The 18353-nt window shown below is 50.0% G+C and overlaps 1 protein-coding gene across 20 annotated transcripts in view; it reads left to right on the top strand.

The window, feature by feature from the left end:
* The window catches only part of ptk2aa (protein tyrosine kinase 2aa), an 89570-nt gene that overhangs the window by 32189 nt on the left and 39028 nt on the right, over window positions 1–18353 (top strand). For 7 of the 20 annotated variants that reach the window (XM_029122884.2, XM_029122882.2, XM_029122885.2 and 4 more), the window contains exons 1-4: window positions 2009–2817; window positions 9492–9724; window positions 14822–14988; window positions 17724–17811. In XM_029122884.2, the coding sequence (XP_028978717.2) occupies window positions 2694–2817; window positions 9492–9724; window positions 14822–14988; window positions 17724–17811 (612 nt within the window). In that variant the 5' untranslated portion in view covers window positions 2009–2693. Of the gene's footprint in view, window positions 1–2006; window positions 2818–9491; window positions 9725–14821; window positions 14989–17723; window positions 17812–18353 lie in introns of those variants that run through there. The other 13 variants (XM_029122900.2, XM_029122898.2, XM_029122897.2 and 10 more) reach the window with 4 other exon arrangements.

Here is an 18353-nt window from a genome sequence, read left to right on the forward strand (position 1 = left end):
ACCTGACCGTTAAGAGGCTTTGTGTTTGGAAACAGTGGGCCGGATGTGATGGGAGTCTCTGAATAGCTGAATGGGAAGAGCACCTCTCCCTTCCCATGGGGGCCACAGCCTCCTTTGTCTGACAGGGCTCGTTCTGGGGCTGCCCCCCCCCTCGTCCACTTGTCCCAAATGGTACCCTGGTCAACAGTAGTCCACTGTAAAAGAAATAGGGTGTCATTTGGGAGTTAAAGCTGCATGTCTGCATGAATAACCATTTTAGATGCTGCTGCCAGACTGTCTTCCTCTACTCCTCTACTCCTCCCTCTTGCTTCTCCCCTCTCTCTCCTCCCCATCCCCCTTTGTCTTCTCCGGCCTTTTGGCACATCTCCTTCTCTTTCACCTCTCTTCCCTTTCTCCTGCTCTCTCTCCCTCCTCCTGCGTCTCCTCTTCCTCTGTGGTCAGATGGAGCGGCCAGTGATTGAGCTAGCAGCAGGATCCTCTGTCCTCCTCCGTGAATCCAGCCAAACTGTGTTACCACGTGCGCGTTGACATTAAACCCAGCTGAAGCCTCTAACACTGCATGACGCTGCTGTGTCACCCATAGTCAACTTGATTACCACTGATTACAGTGTACGGCAACTGGTTATACAGACCAAGGCAAGGCCAGATGCTTGGTATCATTCTCAGGGATTGTGTGACCAAAGTGTCTGACTAGCTTTCTGGAGTTCAAAGTCCCGGTGTGTGTCATTAATGACTGCCTATTCTCTATGTACTACTCTGTACCAGGGTCTGGACAAAGTGTGCTGTGTAGTGAATAGGATGCCATTTGAACCACTGACCCAGTGTCAGGTATTCCACATCTCAGACGCCCCTTGTGGGCCGTCTCACTCTAATTAACTACACTGAGGTTTAAGACTTTGAAAATGCAATCATGGTGGTATTTCCTCGGCGCAGATTGCCAGCGGGTTCAGATCATCAGAAACGTTAGCCCTTAATGCTTCGCTCTTATCTGGAACTGCCAGGGGTTCATTCTTCAGATGGATGCTTTTCTCCCTCTCTCTCTCTCTCTCTCTCTCTCTCTCTCTCTCTCTCTCTCTCTCTCTCTCTCTTTCTCTCCCCCTTTCCTAACACATCTCCCCTCTCTCATATAAATAAAGTATATTGCCTTCTCTTCCTTGATTTCTCTTTCTCCCTGTCCCTCTGCACTCTCTGTATGTCTCCCCACCTACACCTCTCTGTGTTTCTGTCTCTGCATATTTCAGTGAATTGGCAGTTGTATAGCAAGAGAGGGAGAAATCCCCTGGTGATGAATCCATGCTTGGCTTTATGCTGCCAGATCTCCTTTACACACACACACACACACACACACACGCGCATGCACGCACGCACGCACGCACACACAACAAACAAAAACAACGCCCACACAATCAGTACTACCCTTACCCCGAAGCAAACAAAAGCCCTTTGTGTCCACGTATTTGACTGAACTAGATGCTTGTAAACGTTTCATATTTTCTTTCTGTGTAATAGCAGTTTTTTTTGTTTGGAAGCAGAGAAAAACGCAATGCACCCCCCCGCCCCCCCAAAAAAAAATCTGACTGTCCTCCGACCTCAACGCACTGCCAAGAAGACGCGGTGGGAAAACGGAGTAGGAAAGAGGGGTGAAGGGCGTGGGCTGTTGCCAGGTGCTTGGGAATGGGCATCTTGGCACACACACACACACACACACACTAAAATGACACACACTGCATACACACACACACACACACACACACACACATACACGCATACACTCTCAGGATCTGCTCTGGTGTGTGTCATGGTCAGTGTTGATTTGCAGCCTGCCTAGCTGTGAGTGGGTGTGGGGTAAACAGCCGAGCAGTGGGCTGGAGTGCCTCTGAATAGAACCCAGATTAGCATATTAATGAGCTGACCTTTACTAACCTCTTGGCCCCTCCTCTTCTTCTCTGGACTCGCCCCTCTCCTTGCGCACACTTCTCTGACTGGGGCAGCGCAGAACACAGGCTGGTTATCTTTTTTTTTTTGTCTTCCTCCCATTCAGTCTGAAACAATCACTTTCACCGTCTCTCCATAGCCACGCTGTCCCTCTCTTCGTTCCATTGTTAGCCTGTGGACTCTCTGCCGCTCGGTCTCGCTCTCTCCGCGCGCGCACGCACCCCGCACAGGACAGTTTTGCTCGGCAGAGTTTCTCCTGTAGTTTTGGACTTCTTCCTGCGCAGCGGAGGGTGTTGGTCATCACACGGCCAGTCATCTAGGCTGAGGGTGGGAGTTGTACTCCGAGGGACGGTTCACAACCAGAAGCTTAGCAAGCCCAGCCAGTCGTACGGGCAGCAGAAAAGACCGGGCTTCTGTGGACTTCTACAAAGAGACACACTGACCAAGGAACCCGTATGATGACATAGCAGCGGATGGAAGACCTCTCGACAATACGCGGTTGATAGGGCCTTTGTGTTTCGGGACTGAGAACTGGGCCAGCCTCTCGCTCTGGAATGTGTGTTTCTCACAGAGTTCCTTCCACCGCCGCTCACAGAGCCGGGTGCTGGCTCCGGACGAGGGCTCGGGTGGTGGTGTGAACTGGGTCTGTGTGGTTGGGGCTTGGCCCTGGGTGGAGCTGACGGGGTGTGCTGTTGATTAGACGTGCCCTGCGGACCTGACGGCGGTGGGGCGGGGGGGGGGTGAAAACCCTGGCCTTTATGCGGTTCTGTGAGAACTCTGGGTGTTGGCCGGTCACCGGGCCGGGGAGTGGGAGAGCAGGAAGACCTGGCCAGATGGAGACCAGTCCTGGGTGCAGCCTCTTCCCCATGTGCTGGGCGCCAGGTACTGCCATGGTTACCGACTCCTCCTCATTCTTCCTTCACTCTCTTCTTCATTGTTTCTCCCCTATCCCACCTCGTTCCTCCCTCTCTTCACGACAGTTGTTACTCCTCTATTTTCTCCTCCATTCTCCGTACATGGTGTTAACCCCCGATTTATCACCCCCCCGTCTTGTTTTGCTTGAACGCTTGTTGCTTATCTTCCCGTGCAACGCTGCAAGCTCTGCCGTTTTAAAGGGCACCAGGCCTGCCAGTGAAATGGCCTTTTCGCACGTAACCTTTAGAAACCCAACAGTGACAGATGATAGGGATGTTATCGTAAAACACTCAAGCTGTGTGTGTGTGTGTGTGTGTGTGTGTGTGGATATGTCAGGACCAGCCCCCTTTGATGCGTCGCCCACAGCTGACCTGATTAGTCTGCTCGAGCAGCTGCTGATAATGAAGGACCGACAGCAGACAATCCCAGTTCCACTTCTAGCCGGACTCCCACTTTGGAGGGGTTTTCTCTGTCCTTGTGGAAAGCACAGCACGTAAATGCACGCAGGGTGTCTGTCATTAGACCTGGAAGACTTTTCCAGCCATGTTGTGGTGTGGTATAGAATAGACGGGTATCTCTCTATCTCAGCCATGTTGTGGTGTGGTATAGAATAGACGGGTATCTCTCTGTCTCAGCCGTGTTGTGGTGTGGTATAGAATAGACTGGTATCTCTCTTTTTCTCAGCCATGTTGTGGTGTGGTATAGAATAGACTGGTATCTCTCTTTTTCTCAGCCATGTTGTGGTGTGGTATAGAATAGACTGGTATCTCTCTTTTTCTCAGCCATGTTGTGGTGTGGTATAGAATAGACGGGTATCTCTCTATCTCAGCCATGTTGTGGTGTGGTATAGAATAGACGGGTATCTCTCTTTTTCTCAGCCATGTTGTGGTGTGGTAAAGAATAGACGGGTATCTCTCTTTTTCTCAGCCATGTTGTGGTGTGGTATAGAATAGACTGGTATCTCTCTTTTTCTCAGCCATGTTGTGGTGTGGTATAGAATAGACTGGTATCTCTCTTTTTCTCAGCCATGTTGTGGTGTGGTATAGAATAGACTGGTATCTCTCTTTTTCTCAGCCATGTTGTGGTGTGGTAAAGAATAGACGGGTATCTCAGCCATGTTGTGGTGTGGTAAAGAATAGACTGGTATCTCTCTTTTTCTCAGCCATGTTGTGGTGTGGTATAGAATAGACTGGTATCTCTTTTTCTCAGCCATGTTGTGGTGTGGTATAGAATAGACGGGTATCTCTCTTTTTCTCAGCCATGTTGTGGTGTGGTATAGAATAGACTGGTATCTCTCTTTTTCTCAGCCATGTTGTGGTGTGGTATAGAATAGACCGGTCTCTCTTCTTCCCTGCTAATGGCTGCCCGGTCACATGTGGATTTGAGAAAGCTAGAGTTGTCTGTGTCTTATACAGCTAAAGCTTTGGGCCAGTTGTTTCCCTGTTGGGGGCGGGGTGTAGCTAATGCCACTGGCTAGAAGATGTGCTCCAGTGAAGGCTGTGAAGCTGCTGCAGTTCCAGCCCTTCAGGGTATTCTCTACGCCTCTCAGGACACCTAACGCGGAGATGAGAGGTACTGAAAACCTCCCCAGTACCCCCAGTCACAGTGACCCCGGCCCCGCTAGCTGAAAGGATAAGCCCAGCTAGAGGGTCTGATCCTGCCTGTTGATTGGAAAGCCAATCAACCATGGTGCAGTGGTTGTTGTGTGACCAGGCCCAACACATTGAAGAGTCTATGTAGCATCCAGACATTAAGGCCAAGACGTGTGGAAGCAGACCAGCTGAGGATGTGTTTACACAGGCAGGGAAGTTATTGGCCAAAGAGACCATCTGATTCGTGGGGAAAAGATCAAATTTGTCTTCCTCTAAAAACTCAGCCGAAATACCCTGTCAACACCCCCCCCCCCCCTTCATAGAGGACATACAGACATGCCGGAGTGTGGTTATGTAAACTGCTCTGACTAGCATGGTTTCAAACTGCTGGGCTGCTCTGAATAGGGCAGTTAATTAAAGGGCATCCAACCTCTCGCTCTCGCGCCCTCTCTCTCTCTTGCTCTGGCTCTGTGGGTGTACAGGGTAAACCGTTGACCCTTGAACTCGCAGCTCTGCAGAACAAAGCATGCCTCTTCATCAGTAAGCCCCGTTCGGTTCAGTTGGCTGGGCATGAGAACAGAGAGGAAGCCCCACAATGGCCTCTGCAGCACTGTACACAAAGTCTACTAGAATACTGCACCGCCGTCTGCCCATAGTAGAATACTGCACCGCCTTATGCCCATAGTAGAATACTGCACCGCTTTATGCCCATAGTAGAATACTGCACCGCCTTATGCCCATAGTAGAATACTGCACCGCCTTATGCCCATAGTAGAATACTGCACCGCCTTATGCCCATAGTAGAATACTGCACCGCCTTATGCCCATAGTAGAATACAGCACCGCCTTATGCCCATAGTAGAATACTGCACCGCCTTATGCCCATAGTAGAATACTGCACCGCCTTATGCCCATAGTAGAATACTGCACCGCCTTATGCCCATAGTAGAATACTGCACCGCCTTATGCCCATAGTAGAATACTGCACCGCTAGGACCCACTGCGGGTGTCTGGGACTATACTGCAGGGGTGTGGGACTGGCTCCATTGCATTAAATAATATTCTTGACCCTGTGGCTTTACAATAAAACATACTTTGGACTGGATTAGACCGACCGATCAGGCCTCAGCCTAGATCAGACCTGTTCTGTGTGTATGCTTATATTGTCCAAAGTGTGTGTTGAAATCCTTGAGAGTTTGTTACAATTTAATTTGAGCTTTTGCCTGCAGGAGATGAAAAATGAAACATGCAATGCTACCTAGTGGCCCTGACATGCAACTGGATGCACTGTGGAGCACAGGAAACTAGTCTCCACCTTTATGGATCTGTTGTGAAGAAGCTTCCATAGATAAAATAACCTGCAGGGTTAATCATGTCCGGCTTTATTCCCCAGTTTCCGTCCTGTCTGTAGAAGACTGGATGAAATCTCCTCTCAGAAGTTGGGTATCTGTCACAAATGGCACCCTAGTCCCTATTTAGTGCACTACAGAACCGCAGATTTCTGGTACGAAGTAGTGTGCACTTCAATAGGGAATGTGTTGTCAGTTGGGAGGCAGTCTGGATCCCCTGCAGTGAATGGCCTGATCTCTCCCACTTCTGTTCCCACACAAACTTCTCTTTGACTTTGGCCGTCATAATATTTAGGCAAATTTCTCTCCTCCCTCTCTAACGTTGATGTGATTTAGAGATTTCATGCAGAGCTCATTGTCCTGTTTCCTGCTATTGATCTTTCGTACTGCGTGTCTTCAGAGATAAAAATAGACACACGCGATTAAGTGTTAACACTTTGTGGCTTGGGCTCTTACAGTAAGTCCCTGCCTATCTGTCGGTCCGCCTCCCTGCCTGTCTGTCGGTCCGCCTCCCTGCCTGTCTGTCGGTCCGCCTCCCTGCCTGTCTGTCGGTCCGCCTCCCTGCCTGTCTGTCGGTCCGCCTCCCTGCCTGTCTGTCGGTCCGCCTCCCTGCCTGTCTGTCGGTCCGCCTCCCTGCCTGTCTGTCGGTCCGCCTCCCTGCCTGTCTGTCGGTCCGCCTCCCTGCCGGTCCGCCTGTCTGCCGGTCCGCCTGTCTGCCGGTCCGCCTGTCCGCCGGTCCGCCTGTCCGCCGGTCCGCCGGTCCGCCGGTCCGCCGGTCCGCCTGTCCGCCGGTCCGCCTGTCCGCCGGTCCGCCTGTCCGCCGGTCCGCCTGTCCGCCGGTCCGCCTCCCTGCCTGTCTGCCGGTCCGCCTCCCTGCCTGTCTGCCGGTCCGCCTCCCTGCCTGTCCGCCGGTCCGCCTCCCTGCCTGTCCGCCGGTCCGCCTCCCTGCCTGTCCGCCGGTCCGCCTCCCTGCCTGTCTGCCGGTCCGCCTCCCTGCCTGTCTGCCGGTCCGCCTCCCTGCCTGTCTGTCGGTCCGCCTCCCTGCCTGTCTGCCTGTCTGTCGGTCCGCCTGTCTGCCTCCCTGCCTGTCTGTCGGTCCGCCTGTCTGCCTCCCTGCCTGTCTGCCGGTCCGCCTCCCTGCCTGTCTGCCGGTCCGCCTCCCTGCCTGTCTGCCGGTCCGCCTCCCTGCCTGTCTGCCGGTCCGCCTCCCTGCCTGTCTGCCGGTCCGCCTCCCTGCCTGTCTGCCGGTCCGCCTCCCTGCCTGTCTGTCGGTCCGCCTCCCTGCCTGTCTGCCTGTCTGTCGGTCCGCCTGTCTGCCTCCCTGCCTGTCTGTCGGTCCGCCTGTCTGCCTCCCTCCCTGTCTGCCTCCCTCCCTGTCTGCCTCCCTCCCTGTCTGCCTCCCTCCCTGTCTGTCTGCCTCCCTGTCTGTCTGCCTCCCTGTCTGTCTGCCTCCCTGTCTGTCTGCCTCCCTGTCTGTCTGCCTCCCTGTCTGTCTGCCTCCCTGTCTGTCTGCCTCCCTGTCTGTCCGCCTCAATCTTTAACTTTTCATTTCTTTCTCCACCCCTCCATCACTCTGAGATGTAACCTAATAAAACTGGATTAGGTTATTCATCTGTAAAACACAATTATTTCTAATAATATTCAAATATCTCCATTTAAAATCTGGGTTGAGAAAGTGGATACACTTGTGTAAGGATCCCGTTAACATGCAATACATGGCTAGCTATCGAATTAGGAGTGGTTTAGAACAATGTTCAACAGGATCTCTATGGGTTTACCTCCCTACTGTAACATTAGGTATGTCTGGAAAGCTGGGAAAGCCCACTGATTTGGCTCAGCCCACTGATTTGGCTCAGCCCACTGATTTGGCTCAGCCCACTGATTTGGCTCAGCCCACTGATTTGGCTCAGCCCACTGATTTGGCTCAGCTCTGTGATTGTCTCAGCCCTCTCTGTCGGCATGCTCACGGCCATGCCCTACACCAGAGATCCAATCGGACTGCTCGCTACTTATTCATGGTCTTATGATGCCCCAACGTTTATTCCTCAAATGCCTTGAGTTAGGCAAGGCGGTGACATGAATGATTGTGTCAGGCAACCCCTGGGAGTCTTCAAATGATTGACCCGGCGAGGTCGCTCTGAGCTGTGTGGACAGTTGGGTTAACCAGGATGTTATGCAACATCGCCGTAGAAAAGCCTGGACGGTGGTGCCTGTGTGTGTTTCATTCGGCGTGCCTGTGGTTTTCTGCTGCGGTAGAGGGGAAAAGGGCCTTCAGCGTTCGCGAATTGCAAACTCTGAGTTGCAATGTTGACTCTGTGTGGGTTGCTGTCAACTCTGCTTGCGTGCGTGCAAGCACGCGAGCGCACAGATGTCTTTCTCCAAACCCCTTCCAATCAGGAAGTGCCTGCTGGCCCTTCCTGATTGGAGGTAGCGATTGGACAGGTATTGGAAGAAAGCGAGAAATAAGTATTGCAAAGGCAAGAGATTCCCAGGTGCCAGTCTTACCTTTACAGTGGGTTTGTGTTTGCTGCATTACTTTGACTGTACATTGTTAGATGGAACGGATTGAATTGGTTATTGTTCTAGTTATGGTGGCCCTTTCTTCATTTTAGAACATGGTATCTGTGTCTGTAACTGGTATTTCTTTTGAACTCCAATAAACTATTGCCAAGGTCTGTATCCATTACAGTGTTGTTGTTGTTGTTAGCTCCTTTTAATTCTCCAGACCAGTCTTTAACTGTCACATGTTAACCCCGGTCTGTGGCAGTTCATGCCTGGCCAAATCCATGTTAGGCCATTAAATGTTGGCTGTATTCCGTTAACGTCATCACACACTCTGTACATCCCAAAGGGCGTCCTATTATCTATGTAGTGCATTTCTGTTGACCAAAGGGGATATGACGTAAAAAGCAGTGTATTTGAAGCTTTGTTTTGTATTTGGAGCTTTTCTAGCCCAATAGTCACAGCGCTGTCGACATAAGCTGAATGCTCGGAGTATATTCCCTCAGCAGCTCCTACGCAGCTAGCCCGCATTGAGGCTGCATGTGTGACTGACTAACACCACCGTCATGTCTGATTTGCTGTCTGTACGATATGATGAGTCAAGATGCATTCACACTTCCAGTGGCACCACTGATTATAGTGAGGGCTGTTGTGTCAAGCAGCTTCTAGGGTTATTTCCTGTTTCCCCACGTGCGTTAGTTTGAGGCCAGCCTGATGCATTGCATCATATCCCCACCTTCGTGCTACATGGAGCAATATGTATGAGAACACTTCACACCTTCGCCTTGCTGCTAAATGCTTCACGGCTCTCTGTGGTTTATTTGTGATTTTGCGTGTGAGGATTTTGCGTGAACGCTCAAACACATTTGGTTTATAATTCCACATTATCAAGGTTTTCAAGATACTGTTGTCATAATCAAGGTTAACGACAGGTTAACAACATGTTAAGTTGTTTTAATCACAGTTCTCCTTGAACGTCTCCTTCTCGTGCTTTGTTTCATGGAAGGTTTGTGATGGTTCTACTCTGTTCTCTCCCAGTGTTGTTTTCATAGAATTAACATGAATGAAGCCGATCGTTAAAGCCAACTACGCCTTAAAGTCCAATGGGTGGATTTGTGACCATTTAGATTTTCCCCACTAAGGTAAAGCAATAAATATAATTCTGTGGTATTTTTCTGTTCTCTCTCTCCACAAACAGAATATGACAGACACCTAGCGCACAGCAAAGGCATGGCAACAGCTTACCTGGACCCCAACCTCAACCACGCCCTTGCTGGGGGGGCCAAGTCGCGACTCAGCGCGGGCACAGGCACTGAGCGGGCTCCTGGGGCCCCTGACAGGGTCCTGAAGGTCTTCCATCACTTCGAGAGCAACAGTGAACACAGCACATGGGCCAGCAACATCCGCCACGGGGACGCTACTGATGTCAGGGTAAGAATGACCCAACTGGACTGAATGGTCACACACCCAATCTTACCTTAACCATTAGGACCATGCAACTTGCCTGACCACCCTTTATGGTCTGGCCAAACACTGTGCCCAAGGGCGTTCGTTTCTTCTGCACAACGAGTCTGGAGTGTCTACTCGATTACCTCCAGGACAGAGCCTTATTAGACATGGGGTATTCAAAATCTTAAAGCCTGATTAGTTTTCTGTTCTACCTAATCGTTAATTTCACTAACCTGGTGTTCCAAGTCGAAGTCGGTGATTAGACGGTTGACAGGAAAATGGGTGGGGACCGGATTCAAGGGCTGTATTTGAGTTTAGGGTCTGCAGATTTTCTAATTGGTACCATTATCAGATGGGTTTAGAAAGGCCTGAAAAACGGTGCTCTCGAAATGTGTGATGGGCTTTGAAACTTTCGTTACTGGTAATCCCATTGCAAAGGCAGTTCAATATCTGATGCCTTGAACAAGAACCTTTTATTTTGATGTTGCCACAAATAACTTTGACAGACGCATCTGCAGAGTGAAGTGATGCAGGAAACGGTACACCTGCGGAATAATTCAGACCATGTGCAGGAGCCAATCAGTGTGCGACTCCCCGTCATACACACAGAGCTGAACAGGTGACACGCCGTCTACCTGAGGCTCTCGCAGGAACGGACCGATTTCTCTCCTACCCTGAAGGAATGTGAATAATTGACCACGAACGTGCCGCCGTTTGGCTGTTCCAGGTCGGCGTGCCGCAGAACAAAGCATATCGATTGGTGTTGCACATCAGAGCAATGATGCGGCAGTACAATTGCTGGTTAGTCAATAGCTTTATGTTTCTGCCTGTTCAGGGTGCCATCCCTGTTTGCTTTTCCGATTGGAATAGTGTACTGTGACTGTTTTGTGGTTAAGCTTTAAGCATCCGATTTGCAATCCAACTAAAACTGACTGAGAGCCGCCGAGGGCGTGATCAGTGTTGCTCCGTCACTGGCCTCTTCATTGAAGTTTCTCTCTGGACTCTCTCTGGATTCAGGTTCATAACTGTTCAATGATTCATGAAGACACTACCAAGGCCCCAGGTACACTCAACGGCCATTTAGAAGGCGCACCTGTTCATTAACTCATAGCTAAACAGCACATTTTGTGGCTGCAACGCAATGTAAAGAACGGGGACATGGTTCGAGAGGTTTAGCTGTTGTTTGTCCAGACATTTTGAATGGAGTCACTGTGTGGTCTAAGGGACTGGCCGCGGTGTTGTTGTTGGTGCCAGATGTGGCGGTTCCAGCGTCTCAGAAACAGCTGACCACTAGAAATGGATAAAAATGATCCAGTGAGCATCAGTTCTGTTTGTGAAAACGCCTTATTAATGAGTCAGAGGAGAGTGCCCCCCGCAGGGTCCCTGTGGCCTCACATCTATGACGGAAATGATTCCTGATGCACAACAACGTCAAACAGATATGGCATTTCCTGGAAAAAGAAACTCATTGTAGCGAATGCTTTACTATTCCCTATGGGGCCTAGTCCAAAGTACTGCACTTAATGAAGGGAAAGGAGAGCCATTTGGAATACAGCCTTGGGGCACGGGACGGTGCCGTCAGCAGGAGGCTGTATTGATTTGTCGGGCTTGATGGGATCGTGTGATGTGTATCGGATCCACATTCGCTTCCTGTTCCGTCCCAGAATAAACACTATGTTCCTGTCTCCTGAGTGGCTCCCTAAGGAACCCTCATCGGATTCCACAGACGTCTTACTGCAGCAGTAGCACTCTGCCAGCCTGGTTAGCCGGAATCCCAAAGCCTGTTTCCTAAACAGCAGCCTGTTCCCTGTGTTCTCAGGTCAAAAGTAGTGTGCTACATTGCTGATAAGATGTGATTTGGAACCCAGACAGTTAGTCTCATCCCTTCACAGGTATTCTGCTGAAACAGTATCTATAGTAACACCATTCAATTACATATGGAACGTGTCATTTAATAGCATCTCTACAAATAACCCCCTGCCAGGAACCTATTCGTCTTCATTCTGCCTGGATCTAAATGGCGTGCCTGAACAGTCAGAGCGCATTTGGATTAAAACATTTGCCTGCACATTGTGCCTCTCTATTTCCATTACAAATGACACGCGTGTCATATCTCGATGCAGGGCCTTAATCCATGGTCTAGGGTAGTGAAGAATTGTCCATCATCCGGTTTGGCTGAGATTATCTGAGACATCGTCATGGATGCCACTGTTGCCGCGTGGATGTGGCCTCCTTTCCGGGACTTATTTTCTCAAATCTATGGGAGTGCCTGTCGGATTCTGTCTCCATTACCCACCTTCCTCCTCCATGCTGTGGCTTTAAGACATAGTCTCTGTGGCGGCCATTTTGTCTTCGGTCTGGTCCCTAATGAATTATATCCGGTCCTTTCTAGGTCGGCTGTACTAAGCTCTAGGTTAAACCTGTCATCACACAAGCCCTAAAAGCCCCACTTTGGATATTCAGGGTACATTTTGGCAACACATTCCAGGCGGAGTGTGCGCTGTGCTTCCGGATCAGACCAGCAATTCAGATGACGTTTGACGTTTTAAGAGGTTTGTGTAATAGTGAGGCTGTGTAATCTTGTACATTTCTTACCAAAGACAAACACGGTGCCCTACCATTAACTACCAGACACGGTAACCAGGCCTGTTCACTGCTTTGAATCCTACGCAGTCCTGTGATGTTTGGGTGGTGTCATGATGCTTGTCTGGTAGGGTTTGGACTCCCCGGGGCCTTGGTACGGTATGTTTTAGAAATAAGGCATGAGAGGGTGTGGTACAGGGCCATTATACCAAGGCTGAGAGCTGTTCGTAGGCACGACACATCGAGGAGTGCATGGACACAGCGTTTAGCTGTGGTGTATTGGCATAGTATCGGGAATGCCTGAGATGCCATATTGAGGCCAAGCCATATTGCGCTTACCAAAGCAATCATAGGAGTGAATAGTAATGTGATGTCATACCCGGGGCAACCCACAATCATGACTGACTGAGCTTCAAGTCGTAGTGTTATCCTTCCCTGCGTTTGTTTCAGTAGCCACGCTGAATGAGTCATTGCCCCGTTCGGTCTGTCTCTGTTTTCTGGTGGTTCTTTTCAGGCCTCATTGAAATTGAGTACATTTGTATTCAGTCAGTTGCGACGGCGATGTCAAATCAATCACCAGCCGGGCTGTAGCAATATGGTTCTGTTTGCCGCATTTGGCCATTACTTCTGTCTGAGTAGGCAATTGGCTGCGTCTGGAAACAGACTTAAAATGTCTATTGTCAATATTAATGTGTATGCAAATCATTTTCTTCTTAATTGAGGAGACACTTTTGCTATTACTCACCCTCTCGCTCTCTCACCCTCTCGCTCGCTCTCGCTCACTCTCGCTCGCTCTCGCTCGCTCTCGCTCGCTCTCGCTCACTCTCGCTCGCTCTCGCTCACTCTCTCTGATGCATCCTGGGAAGTCCATGTAGACAGGGTTGTGGATGAACAGGGACTACTCTACCTTGTTGGTCTCAGTCTCGTTAGTGTCTTGACCGTTAAAGCTTCGTTGTTGTAATGTGGCTTGCATGATGGCAACTAACTGCCTTCCTGGCCTCTTCAGCCCAGACACAAGCAACTGATGTGGTGTGAAGTCTCCCACTAGACGCTGATCTTGCTCAGATAGGATTTTTCCCCACACTGATTCTAAAGGTTAAGTTTGGGGCATAAGAAACTAATCCTGGATCTGTACCTAGGGGACTCTTCCCACCCAGAACCAAACCGCCAGCCCAAGAAGCCAACGAAGGCCCCTATTCAATCATTTTAATGGAAGGTTTGGGGATTTAAGTGGTCTTCAGGAAACCGCGGTAACAGACTTGCTGTAGCCTAGCAGCCCACTCGCTGGCCGAGTGATCAGCTGCTCGAGCACTATAAACCGCTAAATAAAAATATGGCATTTATTTGTCACCACTCAATAAATAAAATCAATGTGGGCGGGTCAGATCTGTGGCGTGTGGTGGTATGCACACTTATGACCCTCACCCGGTCATTCAAGGCCAGGACCACTCAGTGCCTGCTGGCCATATGGTGCATGTGAGTCCCGGGTGCATCTCCAGCCTTCCGTGACAGGACTGGGGGTTTTGACTTCCAGCTGGACAGACGGTGGGAGGCTCCGGCAGACAGGGACATGGAGGTTGGGATGTTACAGGGTGGCATTCTGAGTGTCTGCCTGCTCCTGTGTAGCTGATCAGTGGAGGTAGAGGGGTTGGTCAGTACCCTCCCTGGCCACTCTTTGCCGAGGCTGACACACACCCCCACACACACCGTAATCCTTTCAGACAGACTGTCCCTAGGCTGGCAGGCTGCTGCCATGGCGATAAGATGATATCGGTTGAAGGATCCTTTCTTGTCCTCACCTCTCTGTAGGGGTTTTACAGTTTGGATCCCAGGTTTTGTTCACGAAGTTGTTCTGCTGCGCGTCTCCTCAGCGTCGTTCCAGTGAGTTGAAAAGAGCTAACGTAGGAGGCGCAGCCATTTTACCTGCCACATCAAAACACAGACATGGAAACGGATCAGGGAAACCCAATCAGCAGCAGTGTCTTCTGGAAGGCGGGGTCTATTTCCATCTTCATCCTCCGCATGGAATATATAAGAGAATGCAGTGCAGACCTCCTCTGCAGCTCCCTTTGAGTTCCTCAGCTGGTCTAAACATTTCTAAGGTTTAAAAACGTATATTCATATCAAAGATATACGACGTCGTTTTGGGGAACTTAGTTAACAGAATGTCCATTCATCGGTTTGTATTTCACAGACTACATTTAACACCAGTGATATACTACCATTGATGTTTGCATTACATACCGTACAGTGAAGCTGAGTGAATGATTTGACAGAACTGTCATTTCAGACCCCTTGTATGATGTTAACGAGAAATAGACTGCAGAACCCTAATTTGACCTAGATACTCCAAAACCTGCACACATGCCTCCGTGACATGGGTTGGACCATCAACCTTTGGAGTGTTTGGCCTATTCGGAGGCTTGGTCTTTCTCTGCCTTGGCACCTCTGACCACTCGTCACCTAACTCCAGTGTCCTGTGTTCTTTCTTTACAGGGGATCATCCAGAAGATCCTGGACATCCACAAAGTGAAATGCGTGGCGTGCTTTGGACTGCGCCTCAGCCACTCCCAGTCCGGCGAGGTGCACTGGCTCCACCCTGATATGGGCGTGTCCCACGTGAGGGAGAAATATGAGCAGAACCGCCCCCAGGAGGAGTGGAGGTGAGCTGACCGTGTGTGGGCGTCGACCATTGCGTTTGTCCCTGTATACATCTCTGCCTGTCCGTCCTGTCTCTCGGGCAGTCCCCACCTGTGTGATGGACAACTTAAACCAGTCACGATAACGTCACGTCTGCCTGCCCTTGTTGTCATGGAGATAGGTCATGGCACTTTAACAAGCGAGTGAAATCTACGGATTCCCAGATCAACTTTTAGAGTGTGTGTGTTAATTGCCTCTGCAGACTATTGCTGCGTGTGTGGGTTAATTGTTTCCACAGACTGTGTTTGTGTGGGTGTTTGCGTCTGTGTGTTAATTGCCTCCACAGACTGCGTGTTTTTTGGTGCCCCCTTTATGCACTTCACAGTGGAAAGCGCGGTGATGCAGCCTCGTGAGATGATGAGATTCATACCTGCTTGAAGATTGGCCCCTTTCAAGATAATCACCAATTCTCCATTACTTCAAAACAAAACTATCTGTGACCTTGATTTAACCATCACATATAAGATGCTCTAATCAATTCATTATGGCTTTGGTGTTAAGCAATAAAAACCTTTAAGGCCTTCTTCCTTCTCTGGGGTGGTTCGGGATAGGACACTTTAAGCATCTAAAGGACCAACTTTAGGTAAAAACCCAGGTACTGGCTGTTAACTATATAACCAATAACCAATTAAACAATCAACTGCCTTTGATGTTAAAGTATAGCTTCTCAACTTGTTCTTGCCTTTCTCTGGTCTGCTCTCTGTCTGCCAGCATGAGGACCGAAGCGTTGACAATAAAGGTCGGTGAAGCCTGAGGTCAGGCTCTGTCCTAATTGGCGCACTGAAGTACGTCATTTGACACAGTGGGTGTCCTTGTCTTCACCGTCTTCATGTCCCTGGTAAAACTGGGTATCTAATAACCATGACACACACCTGTCCAACCGTGAATCTCTGGCTTCCCGTCTCATTCTGACTGAAGCATACTGTGGCGATGGGATATCACATCCCAGGAGCGCCCTGTCATTCTCGCTCTCTTCTCCATCAGCCCCTCCGTCAGTGCTCTGCTCACATTACATGGCCCTGCCTGTGAGTAGGCCCCTGAGAAGTCACCTCGCTGCTTAGAAGTGGTGTCCGAGGGCTCGTTGCATCCGTTTACTGTGGACACCAGCCTGACACGGCCGTGTTCAGCTCCTCTGATGGGACACAACTGGATGTTGCCCACTGTTGGTGTGTTCCTGAGTGCTGTTAGCCAAGGAAGCCGTCAGGGCGTGTCCGGAGGGTGATGTCACTTTCAGGCGTTGACCTGGGGTCAACCCATTGCGGGTCTACGCCTGTGTGGATGACACACGACTGACTGTTGTGGACTTGTCTGAAGGTGTTGTCGTGACGATGTGACCAGGTTGCCCTCTGGACTTAATGATGTCTCTGTGGCGGTTCGTTTTGGCGCGGAGCAATAACTGGGTTTTGTGTTAAGTCCTTATAGTCGTGTGTGTGTGTGTGTGCGCGTGCGTGTGTGCGTGCGTGCATTGTCACATTGGTAATTGTCTCTCAGGGGATGGGGGTCAACGCTGATGGCCCTAAAGTCATTTTTCAACATGGCCGTTGACAGCCGTCAGCCCTGAAGGAGAACATTTCTCAGTAATGACTTCCACACTGCTCAGAGAGAAGCCGGTCAGGACCGCTGTGATTCCCTCACTTTCCCACCTCGTCCCCAGCCTTCCTGTAATCACAGTCTATGCGCTAAATTCCTTATATTGTGCACTGCCTTTGACCAGGGCCGCTTGGGGGGAGTCTGTCGTTTAGGACTGGGGCTCCCACCCGCGTTCCCTAATATACAGAAGCTTTCACCGTTTCACTGAAATATTTTTTTTTAAACATTTTGTTTTGTTTCTGCAGTGATACCTTCTGTATTAGAACAGCTTAGTGATAAAAGTGAACTGCATGTACATAAATTATAGTATGGGGATTTTCTGACTGTCGGAAATACTTTTAAAATGGTTATAATAAACGCAGGCTTACTTATGTCTGATCACGCCTAGCCTGTCTGTGTGCGCTACACCGCTGAACCGTTGTCGTGGTAACGATGAGGCGCGGGAATAGTGTAGTGGTATTTGGAAATCGGTTGTGCAAGAGAGACTGACATGGTTTGACTGAAGAGTAAAAGAGAAGTGTTGAGAGACCAACATGGCTTCCCTATGGATGATGGGGGAAATTTGAAGACCGAGACACATGTTGTTAAAGAGGATTTCCTGCCCTTGTCCTGTGTTCAGCCCAGGAAACCAGTGGGCTGTGTTTTATTCCTCTTGCACATTGTGTTTTCGTCATACGGTCTGCCTAATGCCTGCCCTTGAGTCTCCACACTGTAGGCCTCTCAACTCCCAGTGGGGTTAGAGATCTCACTCCTACGGTTATCTTCTCCCTACACATTTATGTTTCCAGGTGAGACCCACCGCTGGTTGGGGTGGTCAAATGGTCTAATTCCGTTTCCTCTGACCATGACACCTGGTTCCAGTAGCAAATGCCGAGGGAGGATGCTGGGATTGGACCCCAGTCTCTGGTAGGGAGCTGGTCATGTGACACAAGGACAGGACTGCGTTGAAGTGGCGTTGTCTTCTGAATGTTTATGTTGCATTAGCTCAGCGCTGCTTTGTGTCTTGCAGTGGGAAAACACCAGTGGAGCAGGAAATCCCCCCCCCGTTCCTTCCCGTTTTCCCTGACTGGAGTGTTTGATCTCAACACTGTTCTGCTCCTCTCCCCAGGTATGAGCTGCGGATCCGCTATCTTCCCAAGGGATTCCTGCACCACTTCACCGAAGACAAACCCACTCTGAACTACTTCTACCAGCAGGTGGGACACGCGCACACACACACGCGCACACACACACACACACACACACACACACACACACACACACACACACACACACACACACACACACACACACCCCCAAACAGACCCCATTTCCTCCATAGCGTGTAATAGTCCTTTGAAAATGCTGGGAAGAAAAAAACGGAACGGAATGAAACAATGCATGCAACCTTTACACTCTGGTTGCTTTTTCGTCGCAGCGGCGTTAATATCCACTCCAAAACTAAAAGGCATCTCCATGATCTCCATGCAGGTTTACGTACGAGGTTACTGCAGCTCCTCAGACCAAAAACAAATCTATTTCTGATACTGGATCCAGAGACCGGGTCTGAAGCCCTGGAATCCCAGGCATAACGATGCCCCCAGGTTGTGCCCTTGAGCAAGGCACTTGAACCCTTATTGCTCCTGTAAGTTGCTCTGTAAAAGAGTAACAGGGCTCATCGGCATAATAGATCTGCCTCTCTGTGTGACCAGGTGGGGCGAAAATAAGGGTGACCGTTCCTAAATGGACACTGGCAGGG

This window comes from Esox lucius, chromosome 10 (assembly GCF_011004845.1).
Source record: "Esox lucius isolate fEsoLuc1 chromosome 10, fEsoLuc1.pri, whole genome shotgun sequence".
Taxonomy (NCBI): Eukaryota; Metazoa; Chordata; class Actinopteri; order Esociformes; family Esocidae; genus Esox; species Esox lucius.